The 24933-nt window shown below is 37.0% G+C and overlaps 10 protein-coding genes across 10 annotated transcripts; 8 read left to right on the forward strand and 2 right to left on the reverse strand. All coding sequences in view use genetic code 12, as the record gives it.

Annotated features, from left to right (window-relative positions):
• Positions 1-545: 545 nt before the first annotated feature.
• Positions 546-2186, forward strand: MUP1 (Mup1p; the record flags this gene model as incomplete). The annotated part of the gene is made up of 1 exon (XM_064998821.1): positions 546-2186. One exon carries the CDS (start codon positions 546-548, stop codon positions 2184-2186), a length of 1641 nt encoding a protein of 546 aa, XP_064854893.1.
• Positions 2187-2728: 542 nt separating this feature from the next.
• On the forward strand, positions 2729-7663 carry RPA190 (DNA-directed RNA polymerase I core subunit RPA190; the record flags this gene model as incomplete). The annotated part of the gene is made up of 1 exon (XM_064998822.1): positions 2729-7663. The coding sequence occupies one exon, from the start codon at positions 2729-2731 to the stop codon at positions 7661-7663; it is 4935 nt and encodes a 1644-aa protein (XP_064854894.1).
• A 571-nt stretch (positions 7664-8234) lies between these two features.
• On the forward strand, positions 8235-9707 carry OST1 (dolichyl-diphosphooligosaccharide--protein glycotransferase subunit OST1; the record flags this gene model as incomplete). Its single annotated transcript, XM_064998823.1, has 1 exon — positions 8235-9707. One exon carries the CDS (start codon positions 8235-8237, stop codon positions 9705-9707), a length of 1473 nt encoding a protein of 490 aa, XP_064854895.1.
• A 1605-nt stretch (positions 9708-11312) lies between these two features.
• Positions 11313-11687, forward strand: DASC09_052250 (uncharacterized protein; the record flags this gene model as incomplete). The annotated part of the gene is made up of 1 exon (XM_064998824.1): positions 11313-11687. One exon carries the CDS (start codon positions 11313-11315, stop codon positions 11685-11687), a length of 375 nt encoding a protein of 124 aa, XP_064854896.1.
• Positions 11688-12153: 466 nt separating this feature from the next.
• Positions 12154-12342, forward strand: DASC09_052260 (uncharacterized protein; the record flags this gene model as incomplete). The annotated part of the gene is made up of 1 exon (XM_064998825.1): positions 12154-12342. The coding sequence occupies one exon, from the start codon at positions 12154-12156 to the stop codon at positions 12340-12342; it is 189 nt and encodes a 62-aa protein (XP_064854897.1).
• A 1219-nt stretch (positions 12343-13561) lies between these two features.
• Positions 13562-14314, forward strand: FMP41 (Fmp41p; the record flags this gene model as incomplete). Its single annotated transcript, XM_064998826.1, has 1 exon — positions 13562-14314. One exon carries the CDS (start codon positions 13562-13564, stop codon positions 14312-14314), a length of 753 nt encoding a protein of 250 aa, XP_064854898.1.
• A 336-nt stretch (positions 14315-14650) lies between these two features.
• Positions 14651-15721, reverse strand: DCD1 (deoxycytidine monophosphate deaminase; the record flags this gene model as incomplete). Its single annotated transcript, XM_064998827.1, has 1 exon — positions 14651-15721. The coding sequence occupies one exon, from the start codon at positions 15719-15721 to the stop codon at positions 14651-14653; it is 1071 nt and encodes a 356-aa protein (XP_064854899.1).
• Positions 15722-16112: 391 nt separating this feature from the next.
• Positions 16113-17780, forward strand: PSD1 (phosphatidylserine decarboxylase 1; the record flags this gene model as incomplete). Its single annotated transcript, XM_064998828.1, has 1 exon — positions 16113-17780. The coding sequence occupies one exon, from the start codon at positions 16113-16115 to the stop codon at positions 17778-17780; it is 1668 nt and encodes a 555-aa protein (XP_064854900.1).
• Positions 17781-18744: 964 nt separating this feature from the next.
• SSD1 (mRNA-binding translational repressor SSD1) lies at positions 18745-23097 on the forward strand (the record flags this gene model as incomplete). The annotated part of the gene is made up of 2 exons (XM_064998829.1): positions 18745-18907; positions 19292-23097. The coding sequence occupies 2 exons, from the start codon at positions 18745-18747 to the stop codon at positions 23095-23097; spliced, it is 3969 nt and encodes a 1322-aa protein (XP_064854901.1).
• Positions 23098-23641: 544 nt separating this feature from the next.
• Positions 23642-24553, reverse strand: SPC34 (Spc34p; the record flags this gene model as incomplete). The annotated part of the gene is made up of 1 exon (XM_064998830.1): positions 23642-24553. The coding sequence occupies one exon, from the start codon at positions 24551-24553 to the stop codon at positions 23642-23644; it is 912 nt and encodes a 303-aa protein (XP_064854902.1).
• Positions 24554-24933: the final 380 nt, after the last annotated feature.

Here is a 24933-nt window from a genome sequence, read left to right on the forward strand (position 1 = left end):
TGCTCAAACACACAATTCTTGTTGATGAAAAATAAAGCAAAATGAAATATATTGCAAGAGGGAGAAAAAAAAAAGAGGGAGAAAAAAAAAAGAGGAAGACATAAGAGAAGAATACATTTGCAACGGCTTAAATGTTCAAATGTCTAATAATAAGACGATAATTATTTATTGGGACTCCACTTTGGGAATCCACCACTTTGGGACTCCAAACCGCATTCCAAAAGAAACGAAGAATAAAAGAAAAAATTCCCACGCAAAAAATTTGCAAAAGCACGTGGAGCATCCCGTATTATAAGGTACTTTTAAGGAGCCACTCACCAAAAACTGGGGTATTCCTGAGTAATCATCACGTTTATGTCAAAAAATATCCCGAAAAAAGTAATCATGCATCTCCTACATGCAAAAAAAATTTTCCGTGGCTGTCAAACACCCTCTTTTCTCTTATATAGTCATTTTATCATATAAATACTTGGCCTGATCTTTTTTTCACACAGCGCTGGAAGATATCTATTTTCGTTCGATATCAATTTATCGCCTCTAAAGCAATGTATAGTTACTTCAAAAAAGAGGACTCAAAGGGCTCCATTGAAGAAGCAGGCGGTGTTGGGGAAGCTACCTACACTGGGCAAGTCATCCCAATCGATGAAAATGTAAAACAATTGGGTGTTCTCGGTGCCATTGGCTTGATTTTCAATCGTATGGTTGGTACTGGTATCTTTGCCACCACTTCCACAATTTATGTCTTGTCTGGTTCTGTCGGTCTTTCTCTCATTTTGTGGTTGGTTGGCTCTTGTATCGCATTGGCGGGGATGTACGTCTATATGGAATTCGGTTCAGCAATTTCCAAAAACGGTGGGGAAAAAAATTACTTAGAATACGTTTACAAGAAGCCAAAGTTCTTGGTCAGTGCAATGTATGCCACTTACATTTTCTTTCTTGGCTGGGCAGCCGGTAATTCCATCATCTTTGGGGAATATATCTTGACCGCCGCCAACGTCGAAGTCACTAGATGGAATCAACGTGGTATTGGTGTGGCTTGTGTGGCTTTCTCCTTTGCCATCCATGCATCTAACTTCAAGGCCGGCGTTTTCTTGCAAAACATCTTGGGTTTGTTCAAATTAATTATTGTCTTGATCATCGCCATCACTGGATTGGTGGCATTAGGCGGACATATCAAACATGCCCCTGGTACCGCTAACTTCCATAACGCATTTTCTGGTGGCGAAGTTACTGGGTATGGTGTGGTTACCGCCTTGTATAACATCATTTGGTCATTTATCGGTTACTCGAACGCCAACTATGCTTTGAGTGAAGTCAAGAATCCCGTTAAAACTTTAAAAATATCCGGTCCTTTGGCAGTTATTGCCTTGGCTATCATTTATATGTTGGTAAATATTGCTTATTATGCAGTTGTCCCATTGGATCAATTGGCAAACAGTGGGACCATTGTCGCTGCTAATTTCTTCAGAATTGCCTTTGGTAAAAGTTCAGAAAGAGCCATTTCTGTATTTGTGGCATTGTCAGCCCTTGGTAACGTCATGTCAGTGATCTTCTCTCAAGGTAGGATTGTTCAACAATTGGGCAGAGAAAACATTTTGCCATTTTCCAGCTTCTTTGCCTCTCAAAAACCTTTTAATACTCCACTCGTTGGTTTATTCGAACATTTCATCATTTGTGTCATCACCATACTTGCCCCACCTCCTGGAGATGCATACAACTTCATTATGAATTTGATTTCTTATCCATTGAATATTGTCAATCTCTTTGTTGGTATTGGGTTGATTTATTTGACCATCCAAGCTAAACGTGGCAAATTGATCTGGAATCCCCCAATCAAGGCTACTTTACCAGTTAGTATTTTCTTCACCTTGTCTTCGGCTTATCTTGTGGTTGCTCCATACTTGGCTCCTTCTGAAGGACAATCTGTCTACAAATCCTTACCATACTACTTGCATTGTGTTGTTGGTATTGGAATTTTTGCCGCTGGCGCAGTATATTGGTTAATCTGGGCAGTCATTCTACCAAAAATTGGTGGCTACTATTTGCATCATCAACAAATCTTAGATGAATCAGATGGATTCTGGAGAACTGAGATTATTCAAGTAAAGATTGGTGAAGCACCACCAGATAGCCCTCAACTCAATGGTTTGGAAGATTGCACCACTGATTTAACTGCCAAATCTTAGGTTTCTCTATTGTTTTCTTTGTTTTTCTCATTTTTTTTCTGGTTTCGCTTATTGGTGTTAGCACATTATTGATGTTCTGTTTTTGGTTTTTTTTATATCACTTCCTCCAATCAATGCTTCTTTTCTCGCTAGAAAGGTATTAATTTGTTCAAAATTCTCCAATTTATAATTCAACATTTTACGATCCTTCTTCCAACATTTTATGACCCTCCTTTCAAAAGTTTATAATCTTTCTCTCAACGGTTTATGATTTTTCTTTTTTTCAAATTTCAGTTTTCAACAGCTTGTCATTATGCTTTTTATTTCTTTTGCTCGTAAATGTTTTAATATAACTTTACTCTGATCTTTGATTATGTAGAAATTCAGATACCTCCATGCCGGCCCCGCTACGGTATACGCGGAAAAAAAAAAATTTTTGCGATGAGGCCGGGTGGTGTTTTCAATTATTTTTTTTTTTTTTTTCTGAAAATTTTTAGGAATTACAAAAAATACCAATATAGCAAGATCAACATCTATAGACATTAGTAAACAATCCGCCAACCATGGATATCGCCAGACCCATAGGTTCTGAGATCACTTCTGTTGACTTCTCCGTATTGTCGGATGATGAGGTGAAGTCGCTTTCTGTCAAACAGATTACAAATCCTCAAGTTTTTGATAACTTGGGCCATCCTATCGCCGGTGGGTTATACGATTTATCTCTTGGGGCATTCCTTAGAAACATCTGTGCAACCTGTGGCTTGGACGAAAGAAACGGATGTCCTGGTCATCAAGGTCATATTCAATTACCAATTCCGGTATATAACCCGTTGTTTTTCACCCAATTATACAACTTTTTGAGAGCTTCGTGTGTCTACTGTCACAAATTCAAATTACACTCCTCTGAAATACATTTATTCAAGTGCAAATTGCAATTGTTGCAACATGGCTTACTTAAAGAAGCTGATGAATTGGAATACTTGAGGGTTGATGGTCAGCAAGACGTTGAAGATGAAGACGAGGCCATCGAAGACGATGGAGATAACAAGGATTCTGATGAAGTGAACCAAAAATTGATCAAGTTCAGGGAAGATTTCATCAAGAAATCTATTATGGAAAATGAAGGGTCACCTTTGACTAGTGCAATTCTTGAGGAGCGTAAAAAAGTCATCCATTTGTTTTACTCAAGATTGGCCGCCAGACCAAAATGTCAAAATTGTAAAATGTTTTCCCCTGGTTATAGAAAAGATGGGTTTGTTAAGATTTTTGAAAAACCATTGACAGAAAAACAAATCACCAATAACCGTGTCAGAGGTATGGAAAGACAAAATATGCTTCCAGGCTCTGTGAAATCCCATGGCGCTGCCAGTTCAGGCTCGAAATATATCATGTCTTCTGAAGTTAGAAGTCTTTTAAATGCGGTTTTCCATTCCGAACAAAGCTTGATTCAAGTGCTTTTCAACTCAAGACCAATGAAATCTAAGAACGAAATCAATGCTAATATGTTTTTCAGAACTACTCTTGTGGTTCCACCTACTAGATTCAGATTGCCTTCCAAGTTGGGTGATGAAGTCCATGAAAATTCCTTGAACGAGTTGTTGTCTAAGGTTCTTAGAAGCTGTCTTCTCATCAAGACTATCAACTCCGATCTTTATAATGCTAACACTAAGAATTCTGGCGTCACTGTCGAAGCTAAGAAAACTCTTTTCAACAGATTAATGAATGCTTTTGTGGCTGTGCAAAACGACGTGAACTCTTTTATTGACTCTACTAAGAATCAAAATAATGGAGGAAAATTGCCAGTTCCTGGTATCAAGCAAGCTTTGGAAAAGAAAGAAGGGTTATTCAGAAAACATATGATGGGTAAGCGTGTGAATTACGCTGCTAGATCAGTTATTTCACCAGATCCAATGTTGGAAACTAACCAAGTTGGTGTTCCACCAGTTTTTGCCAAAAAGCTTTCATTTCCTGAACCGGTCACTGCTTACAATATCAATGAAATGCGTCAAGCTGTCATTAATGGTCCAGATAAGTGGCCAGGTGCTTTGCAAGTTCAAAACGAAGATGGTTCATTGATTTCCTTGATTGGTATGACTCTCGATCAAAGAAAGGCCTTGGCTGATCAATTGCTTACTCCAAGCTCTAGTGGTGGTTCTAACACCGATCCAAGAAACTTGATCACTAACAAGAAGGTTTACAGACACTTGAAGAATGATGATATGGTGTTGATGAACAGACAACCTACTTTACATAAAGCTTCTATTATGGGTCATAGAGTTAAGGTTTTGCCAGGTGAAAAGACTCTTAGAATTCATTATGCTAACACTGGTGCTTATAATGCTGATTTCGATGGTGATGAAATGAATATGCACTTCCCACAATCCAGAATGGGTCAAGCGGAAGCCAGAATCATTGCCTCTACCGATTCTCAATATTTGACTCCAACCGCAGGTGCCCCTGTTAGAGGGTTGATTCAAGATCACATTTCTGCTGGGGTTTGGTTAACCAACAAAGATACTTTCTTCACCAGAGAACAAATGCAAGAATATATTTATGGTTGTTTGAGACCTGAGGATGGTCACACTGTCAACAAAAAAATTCTCACTTTGCCACCAACCGTTTGGAAACCAGTTCCTTTGTGGACCGGTAAACAATTAATTTCTACAATCTTGACCAATATTCAACCAAAGAACATGCCAGGTTTGAATTTGACTAGTAAAAACAAGATCAAGAACGAATATTGGGGTAAACACTCTCAAGAAAACACTGTGTTGTTCAAGAATGGTGAACTTTTGTGTGGTATCTTAGATAAGTCCCAATATGGTGCTTCCAAGTATGGTTTTGTCCATGCTATTCATGAACTATACGGTGCTGAAAATGCTGGTAAATTGTTGTCTATTCTTGGTAGATTATTCACCAACTACATTCAAGCCACTGCTTTCACTTGTGGTATGGAAGATATTTATTTGACTAAGGAAGGTAATCAATGGAGAAAAGAAATCTTGAAGAAATCCTTGAAGGCTGGTAAAGAGGCCGTGGTGGAAGTCACTCAATTGGATTCTAGTAAAGATATTCCAGAAGATGACCCAGAATTGTTGAGAAGATTGGAAGAAATTATTAGAGATGACAACAAGTTGGGTATTTTGGATTCTATCACCAGATCAAAGGTAGAAAAAGTTGCTACTGAAGTTGTTAACACCATTCTCCCTGCGGGTACTGGTAAGAAATTCCCACATAACTCTATGCAAAGTATGGCGTTATCTGGTGCTAAAGGTTCTCAAGTCAATGTTTCCCAAATTATGTGTCTTTTGGGTCAACAATCTTTGGAAGGTAGAAGAGTTCCACTCATGGTTAGTGGTAAGAGTTTGCCAAGTTTCAAACCATTTGAAACTGATGCTAGGGCTGGTGGGTTCATTAAGAACCGTTTCTATTCTGGTATTAGACCTCAAGAATATTATTTCCATTGTATGGCTGGTAGAGAAGGTTTGATTGATACTGCCGTCAAGACTGCTAGATCCGGTTATTTGCAAAGATGTCTTATTAAACAATTGGAAGGTATTCATGTTTCTTATGATAATAGTGTTAGAGATTCTGATGGTACAATGATTCAATTCTTGTATGGTGGTGATTCTGTGGATACCACTAAGGAATCATACTTGAAGCAATTTGACTTTTGTTTCGAAAACTCTAACAGCTTGCGTAGCAGATATGATCCTGCTTCTATTGTTGATGCCTTGAACCTTGAGGATGCCGCTAAATACGTCAAGAAGATGAAGAAACACTACAAGAAATTGGGCAAGAATGTTGATGAGCTCAAGCATTATGAAGATCCAATCAAATATGACCCAGTCATCACCAAATTCAATCCTTCGAAATATGTTGGGTCTGTTAGTTCTACTTTCCAAACTGATTTGAAAAAATTCATCAAATCCAGATCTGATCTCTTTGACAAGAAGAAGGGCAAAAAGAGTGACCAGGCAATCAGTGATAGTGCTTTTGAAGCGCTTATGCATTTGAAATACATGAGATCTTTGGTTAATCCCGGTGAAGCTGTTGGTATTATCGCTGCCCAATCTATTGGTGAACCATCTACTCAAATGACCTTGAACACTTTCCATTTTGCTGGTCACGGTGCTGCTAATGTGACCTTGGGTATTCCACGTCTTAGAGAAATTGTCATGACTGCTTCTGCTTCCATCAAGACTCCTCAAATGTACTTGCCTGTGTTGAATGACATCACAGATGAACAGGCTAACGTTTTCTGCAAATCTGTTGCTAAGATTAAGTTTTCTGAATTGGTTGACCATGTGGAAGTTGTGGAAACTACTAGCAGTGGTGCTAGCGTCGGTGATGGTGGTTCTGCCAGAACCTATAATATTACCATCAACTTCTTTAACAGGGAAGAATACGATGAAGAATATAATGTTTCTCAAAACGAGTTGGCAATTTGTACTAGTACCCAGTTCTTACAAGCTTTGGAGACTGCCATCAAGAAGGAATTGTCCAACCAAAAGAAGAATGGTAGTTTGATTTCTATCAATGTTGGCCAAGCTGTTTCTAAGGATAAACAGGAACCTGTTGCTGTTGCCGAAGCTGTCGGTGATGATGATGGTGATGACGAAAAGGCCAACTCTAAGACCAAGCAATCAGTTTCTTATGATGATCCAGATGATGAAGAAGTGGAAATTATGAGAGAAGGAGAAAAGTCAGATGAAGAAGATTATGATGAGGATCAGATCATGAAGGATGGTGACTCTTCTGAAAGTGAAGATGAAGCCGACGTTACTGTGACTCATGACAGATTTGGTTCCATGACCCAAGATGCTAAAGATCGTCAAAATCAAGTTATTTCAGCATTTAACTACATTTCCAAGTTCAACTTTGATGATAAGGATGGTAAATGGTGTAGTTTTACTTTAAAGTTGCCTTCTGATACCCAAAAGATTTTGATGGTGGATATGGTTGAGGAGACGTGTCGTAAAGTTGTGATCCGTGAAATCAAAAACATTGGCCGTTGTATCTTCCCACCAGCCAAGAATGGTGTCCGCTCTTTGACCACTGAAGGTGTCAACTTCAAGGCAATGTTCGATGAAGATGAAGTCATTGATGTTAATGGGATCACTTCCAACGATGTTGCTGCTGTCTTGCAAACTTATGGTGTGGAAGCCGCTAGAAACACGATTGTCGCTGAAATTTACAGAGTTTTCGCTACTTATGGTATATCTGTTAGTTCCAGACATTTGGATTTGATTGCCGATTACATGACCAGAGATGGTACTTACTTGGCGTTCAACAGACAAGGTATTGACTCTTCCACTTCTTCATTCAAGAAGATGAGTTACGAAACCACTTGTCAATTCTTGACCAAGGCCGTTTTGAATAACGAAAGAGAAAACTTGGACTCTCCATCTGCTAAATTGGTCATTGGTAACTTGGCCAAGGTTGGTACTGGTAGTTTTGATGTTTTGGCAAAGATGCCAATAAAATTCGACGCCTGATTTACCCACTGCTGTGCTCTTTTTATTTTTTATCTTTATTCTCAACTTCCCTATTATTATTATTTTTTTATTTATTTTTTGCATATCTTAAAAAAACTTGTACTTTTAATTTTTCTGTGTTATAATTTGAAAATCTGATATTTCTCTTTTCCGCTCGATTGTAGAATTGATTGCCCTCACCTAGATAGATTTGATAAGATCCATATGTAGTTTTGTATGCCTACTGTCTCCCAGGGCTCTCTGCTAGTGTATATTGTGGCGATAATCACTATTGATTCTTTGTAGTATTCTGTGCATATTTTTTTGGCCGGAGTTTGAAAGGATAGAACCTTTGCTAACAACATATTGTGTCAAAGTCTTCTTTCTATTTATTATCACTTCCTATTGTTCTCTTTGCTGTTGTTATAGTAAGATAATCAACCTTATTTAATCACGTGCAGGCTGTGCGGGATGTTAACACGTAAAATTGGGCAGCACAAAATGCAATGAAATTTCCAAACAAGAAAAAAAAAACTACAACAAACCAAAATATAATTTGCAGAGTGGGCAATATCTACCAGTCACATCCATCATGAAAGTTGGAAGCTCAAACTCAATTATATCGGTGCTCTTTGTCTTGTTCTCGGTGATCCTTGGGGTATTTTCCCAGGAGTTTGAAAACTTTGACAAGGAAATTCCTGCAACTTGGCAAAATATCAACATTGATAAAACTTTGGACGTGACAAAGTCCTACACCAAAGAAATCCTTACTATCACTGCTAAGAATATCGAATCTCTTCCTGTGGCTGAATATATTCAACCGATCTCTAAAGAGCGCACTAATGACTTCGCCTTGATCATCGGCTCTTATGGCACTGATGGCAAATCCATGTTGCAAATTAATGTGTTCAACAATACTGCCAATGAAGAATCTGAATATAACTACCTTGTCGTCACTTTCCCTGCGCCAATTGCTTCTGGCTCCCAAGTAGACTTCCAATTGCAATTTGTGTACCTTGATCAGTTGAAACCAATGCCTGATGTATTGGAAATGAACGGCGTTCAATCGGTACTTTTGAAAACCCACAAGTACCCAGTTTCTTCATATCCAATTGAGTCCTACACTTTGGCAATTTCTGGTACTAATGGGAAAGTCGAGAACTTGGATCAAGGCAAGCCTCAAGTCAATGATTTACCAGAACTCAAGCAAGAAACCTCTAACTCGAAACTCGTGGTTTTTGAAAGTGAGGAACAAGTTACTATCCCACCATTCACGGTAGATTATATCTCATTACATTTTGAAAAGAACCAACCGTTACTTGTTGCCGAAAACCTCAAGAGAAACGTTTGGATTTCTCACTGGGGTGACTCTGTTTCATTTGAAGAAATTTATGAAGTTACCAACAAGATTGCGAAATTGAAGGACGGTTTCTCCAGATTGCAATGGATGCAAAGCAAGTACACTTACACTCCAGGCCCATATGGTTTAGCATTCAACATGGATTTGCCAAATGGTTTCAGAGAAGCTTACTTCACCGATTTGGTGGGTAATGTTTCTACTTCCAAGATTGTGAAAAACCATTTAGTTTTGAAACCAAGATATCCACTTTTCGGAGGCTGGAATTATAACTTTACTATTGGCTGGTCCAACGATTTGGCGAACTTTGTGAAAAGATCCAGTGACCATAACGAGAAGTACATTGCCAAGGTGCCATTATTAAACGGTCATGCCGATATGAGTTATCATAATGTGGAATTTTCATTCTATTTGCCAGAAAATGCCGAATTATTAGATATTGCTTCTCCAGTGCCATATGAAGACTATTCCGTCACCACGGAAAAATCTTACCTCGATTTCTCAGGTCACACTAAAGTTACAATCTATTACAAGAATATGATTGATGAATTCAAGCATTCTGATGTTATTGTCAGCTATAAATATACTTCATCTGATTTCCTCTTGAAGCCATTTATCACTGGGTCATTCTTATTCATTGCATTAATCAGTTACTTGTTGATAACGAAGATTGATATTGCCATTGACACAAGAAGTGAGAAGAAATGAGATGGTGGTCGCATTAAAAAAAAAAAAGATAGAGAGACAATTTTAATGAAAATTCTGGTTTCAAACTGCTGTCTTTTTTCCCTGTTTTTTTGCCAATTGAATTGGTTGGTTTTTTCTCTACGATTGTTTTTGCTTGTACGATTTTTATGTATTTTTGAGTGCATTTTCATAACATACTCAGTTGTATCTTTAATAAAAAAAATTATCATGAATGTATGTTCTAGGCACGAGATTTTGTGGAAGTTTATTATTTGTTGGTAAATCTTTTCTATCAATGCTGATTGCTCTTCATTTTTATTTCCGGTTTTCAGGTGAGACGATGAAATAACAACAGAAAGTAAGGGGATACAGAGTTGACTTCTAAATCCAATTTTGATACTTATCTTCATCGATCTCGCATTATATGTATGATAAAAAGATCAGATATTATTACCGTAAAAACAATAAAATAAATCAGCATGATAAAATGTAGAGCAGGAGAATGCATGTTGAAATGTAGCCTTGAGTAAAGTGCAAGCTCCGAAAGTTTGATTTTTGTTAGGATTCACTATACCACTGGTGTGGTTGGTTAGCCTCTTTTGCACCGGCCCAGGTCTATATGAAGCCGACCGTGTAAAAATTTTCCATGTTTATAGTTTTCACTAATAAAGCATCTAGATTTACATATCTACGATCCTAATAAACTTGTCTTTTTGGCTTATCACTCAACTTAAGAGTACTTTATGTCATTTTGTGTACTATGGTGGAACGATGTTTTTCGGACGTGAAAAAGGCCGGACGGAAACTTATGTACAATAATTGCCTCTTCTGGTAAAAGTGCGCTCTTGCTGTCACAAGTTCGAGACCTTACATTCAAGGGTCTGTAGGTCTTATACTAGGAACCAAAATATCAGATCTTTACTAATAAATATTATAGTCGTTGCTATCAAGATTATATTTACAGCCATTATTGGTTTAAGGTTGCTAGGTGCCGTGCTGTTTGTCCTTACTACTGTCCTTATATTTAACTTTATTATCTAAAGTGTTTGTCATTATACGTGAGTGCGTTTGTTTCGTCTTTATGATATATTGAAGTACTTTGTAGACCTGTAGAATTCTAAGAGTGTAGTTCTTAGCTGTTTTTGACATCTGTTGAAAAAAAATAAAAAAAAAAAAACAATATAAGATCAAGATCTTATTCTATGATCTCACTAAACATAAGTTACAAGTGCCACAAGAGCTCCAATGTACCAGAAAAACCTGATATTAAACACTTGAGTTTCCTTCCATACGAGATTCTCTCGAAGATTTTAAATCTCAGTGATGGAAAAACCAGGACATCATTGGTGCGGATCTATAATCAGACCAATAATGAACTTTGGAAAGAACTAATTGGCACCACAGTATTTTCTTCAATAGCCATAAAGTATCCATATAATGAAGGAGAAGAATGCCTTGTTGATTTAAATGACCAAGTAATCATGGTAATTGGTTATTTAGTACAACTGAAAGCAATGGGCAAGTTTTTTTTTTGAATTACTTGACGTTAATAACGTTCCATTATTCACAGAAAATGATAGTGAAAAAATCTTGAAAAAGCCATAAAGAAAATTAATAACATTGTTGATGGCATGCCAAAGTTGCAGCGAGCACGAGTTCTGGATTATTCGCATATCAGGATCAAAAGGACATTTTAAGCTTGAGGCTTGCGCGTTTGCTGACACATTGTCCAATTTGGAAGAATTCCATTTGCAAAGTAATGATAAGGAACCACATGTAGATCTCAGAGTTCAAAAGGCTCCTAAATTGAGGCAGATTGATATTGATTCTACGATTCCAGTTAAGAATTTTTCTAGTGAGAGTTATCCTGAACTAGAGCGCGTTAACTTTTCATTTATTGAAGGAGTTCTTAGCTTGAAACATTGTACAGGGTCCAAAAAATTGAAATATGTGTCGTTTAGTGGACCACAAATCGATGAGTTTTCAGCAGTTGGGTACTGACAGAACTTGCGTTCTTTATACATTGAATTTCTGTCAAATATAGGTCCTTGGGATTTAAAAATTTGAAGACTTTAACTCTTTGTGCTCCTGACCTTACCGGAGCTGATGATTTGAAAAATTTGACAAACATGGAGCTCTTGAATTTGCGGAGCGATGGACAATATGATTAATTTGAAATAAGTTGATGTATGCAACAGCAGTATTAAAGCAATTAATTTTAATTTCAGCAAATTGGTGAATTTGGTCGGTCTCAATTTTCGAGGAAATCAATTATCTCCGCTCAAAAATATCAGCTCGCTTCCAAAGTTGGACTCCTTGGACATTTGCTTCATTAAGTTTCTAGGTATTGACCAATTGTTAAATTATCCCTCATTGGAAAGGCTTGATCTAGGCTTTAACTCACTCCAGAAACTTGAGAATTTTGAAGGTTTGGCAAGTTTGAAAAGAGCTGAATCAATCAGAAGAGATGGTTATAAACAGCAAATCCATAAAATCTATAAAGGCATTTCAATCGGTCTGTAATCTCAAAACATCGAATCTTGCCGAAAATATGATACTCCGAGTCGGTGTTGATGAATTAGTTTTACCTGAATTAGAATTGCTGAATTTGGATTGGAGTGAGTCTAAAGTGATTAGTAAATTGAGATTACCTTAGTTGAAACGATTATATCTTGTCGATAATAAAATTACAAAGATTGAAGATGATTTTGTCAATTACTAAACTTTACACATCTCGACTTGCACAACAGCAGGAAAAAATCATTCAGCAGTATTAATTCCATTCCAAAACTCAGTTATTTGAGCCTTTCCAATAACAAATTGGCATCAATTGACTTCCCATTAGATTTCCCCCATTTTTCTTATTTGTACCTTACAGGAAACTCACTTACTGCTTGGGATAAACGATCCCAAAATTTGCCGAAGTCTGCACGGTCCATGGGTTGAAAGCCTTGGGTATTGGGAAGAATGATTTCTGGTGCTTTTTGCCGTGAATTGGAAGACTCCAAAGTATATCTTCATCAAACTACATCAGGTGCTGCGCCTTGGGAATATAGATGATGTTAAAAACTGTTATTATGAAACTTTCATGCATTTTGTTGAAACAATGTTGAAATTTATTCCGATGTTAATAATTATCCATGATAACCGTATGATCGATGGTCGTTTTCCTTACTTCTGGGATAGGAGGGAAACTGTTTGGTCGAACAAACAGAGATGGATAGAGGATGATTATTAGATTAAATTAAATCAGCTAGTCTCAGATCAATTGATTTAATTAATGAGAGAGAAGATACAATAAGAATAAAGATATGATAAGAATATAGATACGATAGGATAATAAGACAACAAGATCAAATAGATTGTTGCTGGAGATTAAACAATATTAAGAACGGAATAAGTCACAAACCACTTATCATTTTGGCAAACAATATGATAGTCTTGAATATACTTTTTAAAAAAATAATAATAATAATCCATTAAAATAATTTTAAAGATTGAACGAAATAGATGTATATGCTAATACAACACGGTGGCCATAGTATACTTGGTGAACTTTGTACCATGTGAATCTTTTGATGGTGGAGGAACAGCTGCATCATCAATCATATGTCCTTCTTTTTAGCTTCTTGGGTTTCATCTGCCTCGGCATTTTCCATAACTATCTCATTGAAGAATAAGAAGGTATTTCCCTTCCAAACTCCAATCCGGCGTAGAATTTAGGGGACGAAAAGTCTGAGAATAGTTAGTATAATGTTCAAATTCGATCCGCGGCGTGCGTAAAAAAAAAAAATAAAAAAATCGAGGAGTCATGAATGGACAGTGTTTCTTCCTTTACGGTATAGCCATTTCGTCTGCAGTTTAGACCGTTTTTGATGTCAAAGCCTATCTCCTTTGCCACTCTTTCCAACCTCAAGATGTCATATTCTTACCTTTCTCGTGCCAGCAAAATCGTTTGTATCGGTCGTAACTATGTTGCCCACATCAAAGAATTGAATAACCAAAGGCCAGCTGAACCATTCTTCTTTTTGAAGCCTCCATCCTCGTTGCTTACCAACAACTCTGGCGAACCAATCCTTATCCCAAAGAATGTTGTGGTGCATCACGAAATTGAATTGGCCGCAGTTTTGAATCGTGACTTGAAGAACTTGACCATGGATTCTTTTAGTGATGCTGACGTGTTGGACTCTATTGAAGGTTACGCTTTGGCGTTGGATTTAACTGCCAGATCCATTCAAGACGTCAATAAGGCCAAAGGCTTACCGTGGACTATCGCTAAAGGATTTGATACCTTCTGTCCAATTTCTGGGTTCATTCCAAAATCCAAGATCCCAGATCCTTACAACTGTATGTTGACTTGTAATGTCAACAACGAGTTGCGTCAACATGATTTGACGAGTTTGATGATCTTCAACTTGAAGAAGATCTTGGTTTACATGAGTGGTGTTATGACTTTGAAAAAAGGGGATATTGTGTTGACTGGTACACCAAAGGGGGTTGGTCCATTGAAACCAGGCGATACCATTGATGGTCATATCACCATTGATGGGAAAATTGTTGAAGAAAGTATCATCAATTTCAAGTGTGAAGAGAATCCAAGTCCTTTTGTCTTCCAAGCCCCAAAATAAAATTGTTAACTCAATTTATAGTTGTATATATTATTATAAGTGAACTTTCCGTCAAAATAAATTTCCTAGTACAATATTCGAGGTATGAGAAACTAGAATTGATATTGTAATGGCTTACGAGAACAAGACCGAGAACTTATTTGGTATACCAATGCTCATCATTTATAAATAATAATTAGTGTATGGCGACCATCGTGGTACTTATTGTACGGGTTTTCGCTGTCGATCTCACACACTGATATGACCAATGTTTGATCCCAACATGGACTACCATTTGGAGGTAAAATATAGTGCAATACAATTTATACTTTCCAATGTATGTCGAAAAGAATATTTTCAAGTAGTTATAACATCCTTAGGAGGGGAGAACTGTCTAAGTCCGATTCCGGCTTCATTAAGAATCTTTTTGGATGAGCTGTCCATACTATAACTTTGTGAGTATACGACTTCACTGATCCCACACTGGATGATTTTAATTGAACAAGTCAAACAGGGACACGTATTGCAATACAAAATGCATTTGCTGCCATGATCACTAGTGACGCGATCTCTTCCACTTTCTAGCAACGCATTCTCTTCAGCATGTAAACATAGGCATGTCGACAACGCTTCACCTCCGCTGCTGGTATTATTACAGCGTTTGCAACCTCCTTGGTTACAGTTCTTTAAATGACGAGGGGTTCCGTTATAACCGGTGGCAATGACACGGTTGTCTTTGACAATAACGCAACCAACCCTGCGTTTCATACAATTTGATCTGAGGGCTGCCAAATTTGCCAATTTCATGAAATATGTGTCCCAATTAGGTCTAAGACGTAATGGATCGAAGATATTGAGCAGGGAAAGTTGGACATAAAGGTCTTTGACAGTAGTGGTATTATTTATGACTTTGACGGTTGGGGTATAAGTGGTGGTGCTATGCGATTGGGCAAAAAAATTGATGTTTTGCTCGGAGAGTTCCACAAAATCTTCAAAGCTTAATGGAGGGTACTCGGTGTTGTTAGTTTCACAAAGAGTGATTGATGATGATTCAGGGGAGATTTCTATCTTGGAGCATTTCTTTTTGAATCTTTGGTATCTAATCTTGGATGAGCCGTCAACGATCAAATGCAAAAAGAATGGCCGTACGCTTAATTCTTCTACCACGCTGTAGTTATTAACAGGCATCACCACGATGTTTTCCTCCCAGTTTTTGGTGACATATTCCAACAATTCTGAGACAGAATGGAATGTGACTTCTGGGAAAATATCCGAAGGCGATGGTTTCTGTTTGATCCCTGGGGGTAAAGAGCTGAAATTCTTATTATTTGGATCATCAAGCGAGACGTAGCTAAAACCTTGGTAGCTGAGGTACCTGACGATTTCCTGTTTACCAGAAAAGATGGTTCCCGAGACCCCAATCAACATTTTTGTATGTTCTTATACTATCCAAAAGATGTGATTAATGGGCATTTTGGGATAAATTGTTATTGTCATTTAAATTTTGTTACCCTTCTTGTGAATGGAAAGAAAGAACCACCAGGTTGGAACCATTACAGAAAATGGGGGAGAGTCTACACTTGTTGTTTACTATGTGATTTTTTGTTTGGGGTTAATTTAGGGGCTATTGTGCGAATAGATAGATAGAGAGAGAGAGTTATCGCTCACACAATCTTTGACAGTAATCCCTGGCAGTTACCAAACACAACAATTGTGGTAGTTATTGCAGCATGTGAAATACCACTTTTCTGGCAGTTTTTTTATTTTTCTGTTTTTTTTCTACAATTCCTCGTCTATTTCATCTTCTTTTTCCAAAACGATGTCAACAATCCTTAACAGTAACATGATGCTACCTCGTAATGGTCCCCGTACCACTATGGGTCTTTCGAGACTCTTCATTGGGCCAAACACTTCCGTCAATTCCATTTACTACGACCATGTCAAGGACTCCGCCAACGTTTACAAAAGATTTGCAAGCTTCAGCGCTAACAAACCGTACCTCAAATTGCCAAACAAACAATTGATCTTTAACAGAAAAATTTTTAAGAACTCCCCGGGGTTCCACAGGCCTTCAATACGGAGCGGCGGTATCGGTATCGCTTTCAAGAACCCAAGAGTTGCTTTTAGAGTAACGCTGAACACCAGATTATTCAGCAGTTACAGACATTTGAAAAACAAACTTTCAGAAATCGATGCTGCTCGAAGAAAGAAACAACAAAGTGATAAATTCATCAAATGGTGGACCGTCACTTCCATCCCCTTGGTGTTTTTCGGTCTTTTAGCTAGAGCAGAGTACAAAAATCAACAAGAGAAAGCTGGTGATGATGAAGACGACGATTTTGTGGTTAGACCTACCAGTTGGAAATTTTTCGCTTATCAAGCATTGCCATTAAATGCAATTTCTAGGCTTTGGGGTAAGTTCAATAGTATCGAGCTCCCTGTTTGGGCTAGAGAACCGGGGTTCAAATTTTATTCGTATCTATTTGGGGTGAATATGGATGAGATCAAAGAGGATGATTTGAAAAAGTTCCGTAACCTTGGAGAATTTTTCTATAGAGAATTGAAGGATGGGGCCAGATCTATCGATAGCCATGAAGTTGTTTGCCCAAGTGATGGGAAAGTTCTAAGCTTCGGGATGATAAACGAACATGGAGAAATTGAACAAGTTAAAGGCATGAGTTATTCAGTTAAAAAATTCTTGGGGATCAGAAAATCAACATTGCAAAAGATTAAAGAAGTCAATGATGATGAAGCCAATGAAATTGACCATCGTGAATTTGCGAAAATCAATGGTATATCATACACGGTAGATGACTTGTTGGGGATCAATAATGATAAAGAAATTCATCATTTTTTGAAGCACATCAACGTCAATCACAGAGGTGACCAATCATTAGTCACTCTGGAAATTAAAGACAACAAACTTGACGCCACCAAACTTGTGGCTCAAGGAAATCCTGCTAAAAAATTGTTCTATTCCGTAATTTATCTCGCTCCAGGAGATTATCATCGTTTCCACTCTCCTACAAATTGGGTGGTCCAAGCTCGTAAATACTTCACTGGGGAGCTTTATTCGGTGGCTCCTTATTTCCAAGAGACTTTCCAAAACTTGTTCATTCTTAACGAGCGGGTTTCTTTACTTGGTTATTGGAAGCATGGGTTTTTCAGTATGACTCCAGTTGGTGCCACCAATGTGGGTAGTGTCAAAATAAACTTTGATAAAGAATTGGTGACTAACAAAAAATATGATCCATACAATAGTAATGAGAGATTTGTCAAGAACTCTGTGTATGAAGCTACCTATTTTAACAACAGCAAGAGCCTTGGAGGTATTCCATTAAATAAAGGGGTAGAAATGGGAGGATTTGAATTGGGGAGTACTGTGGTATTAGTGTTTGAAGCGCCAGCTGATCAATTTGAATTCAAAGTTGAACCGGGACAAGTGGTTAGAATGGGGGAAGCTCTTGGAGGAGTTAGAGAACAGTGATGATACCCTTGTAATTATTAGAGTATATTTGATATAATGTGCATTTTGGTTTTTGGTTTTTATTCTCACTTTATATAGAGTGTATTGATTGTTTTAATATTCAGTTTACAAAGTATTTGATAAATTATGTATGATGATATCATGATAATGATAATAATAATAATTATAATAATTATAATAAATACTCTGTGCATAGAGTACTACCACACCGTTGGGACACAGATTACCCTACCGAGCTGAGGGCAAAGGACCGCACACCCAAAGAAAAAAAACGTCAAATATTTTTAGTGGCGATTATTCTCTCTTTTTTTTTTTTTTTTTTTTTTTTTTTTTTTTTTTTTTTTTTTTTTTATTTTTTTTTGGGGATTTCATTTGGGGATGCTCTTGGATTGTATACCATAGTTGATCAACAGTCATTTCTACCCTACATCAGATCACACGCCTTCCACTCAATTGGATTGTCCTTATCCTTAGCCTTCATCTTTTTATTTGATCTTTCAATTGGAACCATTGTGGTGGCTGCTATTGTTAGTTTGCTAAGAAAACCACATTACATCCCTTGTCAATTTTTTTTTTTTAAACCGTGTTCCAGTCTTTGAATACCAGAAGACAATTCCCTCCTTTGTCTTTCCCATTATTCTTTGGTATATTCATTCCAAACAATCCATTTCTCATTGGCTACTTGCAAGTGTCTCATACCCATCTCAACAGACCCGCCAAGCACTTGTGATTCATCCAGCAACGTATAGTTGAAGACAAGAGCAAACCAGAGTAAACAGGGATAAACTTATTATCATCAATTCTCTCAATATCAATTAGCAGAAAAAAAAAAGCAGAAAAAAAGAAAATAATAAATTAAAAAAAAAAAATTAAATATAAGAACAGGAAAAAAAATTGCCTAGCTTATCATTTATCCGCTTGAATTATCTTTTGACCAACAAATTCTACCAGATTATGCCTAACAATGAGCTCCAACTTGAATGATGACTCAGGCAATATTGATGCCAGCAACTATTTAACCCCCAATTATGTGGGAAACAGCTCTGCCAATGGTGACAACACCAAGAAGAAGAAACAATTATTTATTGCTCATAGAAGATCACCTTCTGAACTCACTGCTTTAATGGGTACGTATTTTTTTCTTTACATTTTACTAATCTAGTTTTCCTAAATGGATGGGAAGAATTTACATAAGAGAGAAGTCCGTTGGGAATCTGAACTCCTCTCAATTATCTGTGAGGTTTTTCTTTCCCTGATTGTCCTTCGTCGCTGGTCCACAAGGTTTGTATAACGCATATGTCGATACATAAAATTTCAACCGAAAACTTCCATGAAAAAAGACAAACAAACTATCAGTAACTGTCATTCTAAATTAATTGATATCAGAAATCATGCCTCTCTTTGTACTTCTTCAACTTCTCATCCATTCTTTGAAGACTGGGCCCTGGAAAGGTTATTTTTGGGTACATCCCTTATTTTCCGAAATTCTCCAATACTGACATGATCAATAGTTGAACAACTCAATCTCCAACGTCAAGCAGAAATCCAAAAACAATTGGAAATCGTGGAACAACAAAAACAACAACTTTTGGCTCAGCAGCAAATGGCTCAATTACAACCACCTACGTTCCTAACTTCCTCTTCTGCCAACTCTCCTCTGAAAAATAAAAAATCACACAGAAGATCACAATCTTCAATTGCCTCAATGGGGTCTATGGGCTCGTTTAGCATGCCAACCACCATTGCAGTTCCACCACCACCTACTCCTCCACACAATACTCATCAACATCAAGGATCCTTTGGTATCCAGTATGGTGGTGCTGGCACTAATTTCACTTATGGCGCGGGATCACAAACTCCTCCTCAAAACAAACAATTTGCTCATGGCCGTTCAGGCTCAGGCTCTCAGCACAACATGGGACATAATAGAAGACATTCGTTAGGTTTGCAAGAAGCCAAAAAAGCTGCTGCAGCGGCGCAGTCTCAAAGAAGTATTGCTAGTGACTCTCCAGCCAAAGATAACGGTGAACATTCCCCTTCGACCCCGCCTGATGCTAACAAGACCCCAGAATTTGAACTTCCTAAGACCTTCAGTAATTTAAACATTACCCCATCGCCTCACAAAAGCGCATCTCCAAGAGATTTTCAATTTCCTCCCCAACCGGCACCTACTGTATCCAGCTTATTGCCTCCTCAACCATCTTATGGAGGAGGTAGCAACCAAGGATCTCCTGCTCGTAAGAGCTACCATGAAAGAAACTCGTCTGGCGGCAGTTATTTGGGTAAATCTCCTGCCAGAGGGCATGATAGAAAAGGTTCAGGACATTACAGAACTAACAGTAGAACAAAAGATATGAATTCCAATTGGAGAAGTCAGCAGCAACCCCAAGTTCAAAACCAACGTTCTTTTGGTAATTTGAAAGAAGCTGCTAATAATAGCAACTCTTACGACATGGGTCTTGCTCCTCCTCCAGCGTTTACTCCTTCTCACAGACCAAAAAATTCTTTTAGTGGATCGATTTCTTCAATCAACACAATTGCATCTTATGGAGGCTTCAATAATCCTCCTAATGGTCAACAAAATCAACAACAAAGAAAATCATTGTTTGCTCCATACTTACCTCAAGCCAATTTACCAGATTTAATTGCTGAAGGGCGATTGGTTACTGGTACCTTGAGAGTCAATAAGAAGAACCGTTCTGACGCCTACATTTCCACAGATGGGTTGTTGGATGCTGATATTTTCATTTGTGGCTCCAAGGATAGAAACAGAGCGTTAGAAGGTGACCAGGTTGCCGTTGAATTATTAGTGGTTGATGAAGTTTGGAATTCTAAAAAAGAAAAAGAAGAAAAGAAAAGAAGAAAGGATAATACAGAATCTTCTAAAGAAAATCCATCTAATGGCGATGCTAGTAATGATGCTAGTACTTCTCGCAAGGCTGAAAGCGGTGTTAGAAGAAGAGGGTCGTTGAAACAAAGACCAACTCAAAAGAAGAATGACGATTTGGAAGTTGAAGGTCAATCCTTGTTGTTGGTTGAAGAAGAAGAAATCAGTGATGAATTCAAACCATTGTACGCTGGCCATGTGGTGGCCGTTATCGACAGAATTCCTGGCCAATTGTTTAGTGGTACTTTAGGTTTGGTTCGTCCATCTCAACAAAATAAGGATGGCGGTAACTCAAATCACAGACCAAAAATCGTCTGGTTCAAGCCAAATGATAAAAAGGTTCCATTAATCGCCATTCCAACCGATCAAGCACCAAAAGATTTTGTTGAGAACCATGAAGCTTACGCAAATAAATTGTTTGTTGCCTCTATCAAAAGATGGCCAATCACTTCTTTACATCCATTTGGTACCCTTGTTAGTCAATTAGGCGTCATTGATGCAGCAGAAACTGAAATCAATTCTATTTTGAGAGATAATAATTTCTCATGTGATGAATTCCCAGAAAATTTCTCGAAATTGTTGCAATCTTATGGTTCTATTGATGAACTTCCAAAAGATTTCCAATATTTAACACAATTGCCAAAAGAATTAAACATTGTTGATAGAAAAGATTTCACTAATGAGTACGTTTTCGGGGTTTCTCCGACTGGTGCCGTTTGTGATTCTTCAATTCACATCAAGAGATTATCGGATGCTAAGATTGAAATTGGGGTCCATATTTCTGATGTTTGTTACTTCATTGAGAATGGATCATTGTTGGACAAAAAATTGAAAAAGAGAAATGTGTCAGTTCATTTAGCTCAAGGAGTCTCCAAGTATTTGATGCCAGATCATATTAATGAATTGGTTTCTTTTAAGCCAGGGCAAATCAATGTGGCAATCTCTACAATTTTCCAGATTGATACTGACAGTTTTGAAATTGATGATGTTTGGATTGGTGAAAGTATCGTCAAGCCAAAACAAGTTATCACTTATGATGAGATTGACAGTATTTTGAACAAGGATGTTGAATTTGATTTCACCAGCCAAACCAACGGTAAAATCATGTCAGCTACTGCTGATTATATCAGAACTTTGCTGTTGATTTCCAAGCAGTTCCGCAGCCAAAGATTGAATAGCACTTCCATGGAGGTTGAGCCGGCTCTAACTTTATTGAATCAATTTGATGACGAAAGAGCTCGATTATCATTGAATATTTTTGAAGATAACATGGCGTATCCAATAATTCAGGAAATTTTCCATAAGGTTGATGCCACAATTGCCCAAAGAATCTTTGCGAAATTGGGTTCTAAAGCGTTCTTAAGAAGACAACAATTACCAACTTTGTCCAAGTTTGAGACTTTTATTCGTAAAGTTTCCAATTTCAATTTATTGCTTGATACCACTGATGCTGCATCTTTGCAGAATTCCATTGTTAACATTAAGGATGATGTGAAGAGAAAAGCTGTGGAAACTTTATTGAGCAAATGTATGAACAGAGGCAAGTATTATGTTGCTGGCAAAGTTGATCCGGAAAATTACGCTCATTGGTTCTACAATTTGCCATTGTACACTCATTTCACCGCTCCAACCTCCAGATACGCTGACTTGATTGTTCATAGACAATTGAAATCGATTCTCAAAAATGAAGAATATACTGAGGACATGGATAACTTGAAAATGGTTGCTGAGTATTGTAATTTCAAGAAAGATAATGCCCTATCAGCCCAGCACCAGTCTATTCATTTATTGTTGTGTCAATCCGTTAATGCGATGTCCATTAAGACTGGTCAAATCTTGACCATGGGTACCGTTATTCAAACTTATGAATCGTCATTTGATGTGTTGATTCCGGAATTTGGCATTGAAAAAAGAGTCCATGGTGATCAATTGCCATTGTTCAAGGCGGAATTCGATAAATCGAAAAAAGTCTTGGAGTTGTACTGGGAAAAAGGAGTGGATTCTGCAACTTATGTTCCCCCAGATGAAAAGCAGCCATTGTCTTATAGATCATCGATCAAAAACAAGTTTAGAACTTCCTCACTTGAGGCGGCTAAGTATCAAAAGAAGACCAATTCCAAATTGTTTGAATCTGAAGAGTTATTGGCCAAGTTGAATCAATTGGGTTTGACAGTTCCAAAGATATTGTCTCCTAACGATATTGCTGATTCTCTTGATGATGGTACTTCTAAATCTTTGGGTATTGTTGATGATGAGGATCCAATGAAACCATATTTCAAACAAGTGGTCACCAGAGTGGATGAAGCAAAGAATTATTATATTCAAGAAGTCCATGAATTGCAACAAATTCCAATTTTGTTAAGATCTGAAATTGGTATGGCTATTCCATGTTTGACGGTGCGTACATTGAATCCATTCGCTAACTTTTAACCTCCAAACTTTTTAATCTTTAAATATTTTCATGTTGCTGTTTTTTTTTTTGTTGTTTATTCTTTCTTCTATTTATCGTTGTTTCTCTCTGTCAATTTTTATAATTTTGAAGTATCTTGAAGTATCCCTTTTTTCTGTTGAATTCAATTTTTTTTTTTTTTCACTCTTAACTTTCCTTCAAAAAATTTTCTTTTTATATATTTTTTCTAATATTTTATGAAGCATATTTAATTTAGCTGATCCTAGTTGATTTAAAATGATATAGTTTATTATCCTATTTTTCTAGTCATTCCATAATGCTTAACCGCCTTATTTTTCTTTTTTTTTAGTTTCTTTTCACGACGCCTATTAGTGTGTGATTTTCTTTCCTTTATTTTTTTTCTACCATTAATTTTTTTTGTTTATTTAACTTAGTTCCTTATAAATAGTAATATTCGTTTTGCTGAAATAATAGCTCATGTATTGAAATATAGTTTACGAATATCTATATATATATATAGAAAGTTATCGCAATCAACTGATGAAGAATGAAATTCTTCTATTCTCAATCCTTGAGTAGATCATCTTTTAATTTTTTCAAATTTTCCAATTCTTTCCTTTTTTCTTGAAGGATCTCTTGACCACTTTTCAATTTTCTTCTTTTAATTGGCGGTTCATTCTCGGTACTATTCAGATTCTTTTGAAATTCTAAAAGTTCCCGATCATTCAAATCAATGTTATACTTTTTCAATTGCACAGTGATATCCTTCCCTATCAGTAGTAACTCATCAAGCTCCTTTGATAATGAAATGTTTCGAGACTTGAGTTTCTCCAAATAGTCCCGCAAATTATTTATTGGGTAGTTCCCATTCAACTTTACCAAGATCTCCACCAACGAATTGATTAATTGCACTTCTTCATCTTCGTCCTTATTTTCACTAGACAAATTCCCTGATTGATTCTCTATTGTCTCTCGTTCATCATCGTCATTGTAATATTCATGGTTCATTTGGTATAAACTACTAGTCTTCAATTTTTTTTGAAATAACCCTTGTAATGCTGCACTCACCCCTTCTAACCGGTTTAATAAATAATTATTATTGGCCATCGAGAGATCTTCAAGTACCATGGGTTTAGGTGGTTTAATGATCATTGTTTCTTCTACATCATTATTATTCACATAATACTCCTCGTCTTCACGGTATTGCGCCCCATCGTACCGTTTTAACACCCCAAGCAGTTTATCATAAGTCAAGAATTGTCTGGTGTGGCCTTGTACTTCTTGTTCTTCTCCTGATTTATTTGCAATATCGTGGTTGTCCGGTTGTAAATCGATGTTTAAATCGGTGATCAAGTTGGTGATCTCATGGTTCTTAATGATCGAATTGGCAAAGATCCCTCCAGAATGAAAATACAATGTCGATATGGAATTGCAAGCCTCATTGGATCCCAGGATCAAAGATTCTAGTTCCCCCATTTCACCATTGACATTTGAACTTGTTTTTTGTTTTTTTTTTTTTCTTATAGTTGTTCGTTCTTAGTTATATAATCCCCACGATGTTTTTGTTTATTTTTTTTTTTTTTTCCTGCCTTTAATTTGCAAGGTGCCACACCCCCGCGTGGATGATTGGCTCATCGACATCGAAATTAAATATGAGCAAATGAGTTTCCATGGTATATGTATTATATTTAATATGTGTTGTGTATATATAGCTCATTGAAGTAGATATATGGGATATTTGTGTTTTTCTGGGTATCCCACTTTCTGAAATAAAAAAAAAAAAAAAAAATTATCTGTTGACTTTTATCATCACCTTAATTGAAACAATTTTGATTAGCCCTTAATCAACTAGTTTG

The sequence above is a fragment of the Saccharomycopsis crataegensis genome (genome assembly GCF_037102585.1).
Source record: "Saccharomycopsis crataegensis DNA, jcf7180000000087, whole genome shotgun sequence".
Classification (NCBI taxonomy): domain Eukaryota; kingdom Fungi; phylum Ascomycota; class Saccharomycetes; order Ascoideales; family Saccharomycopsidaceae; genus Saccharomycopsis; species Saccharomycopsis crataegensis.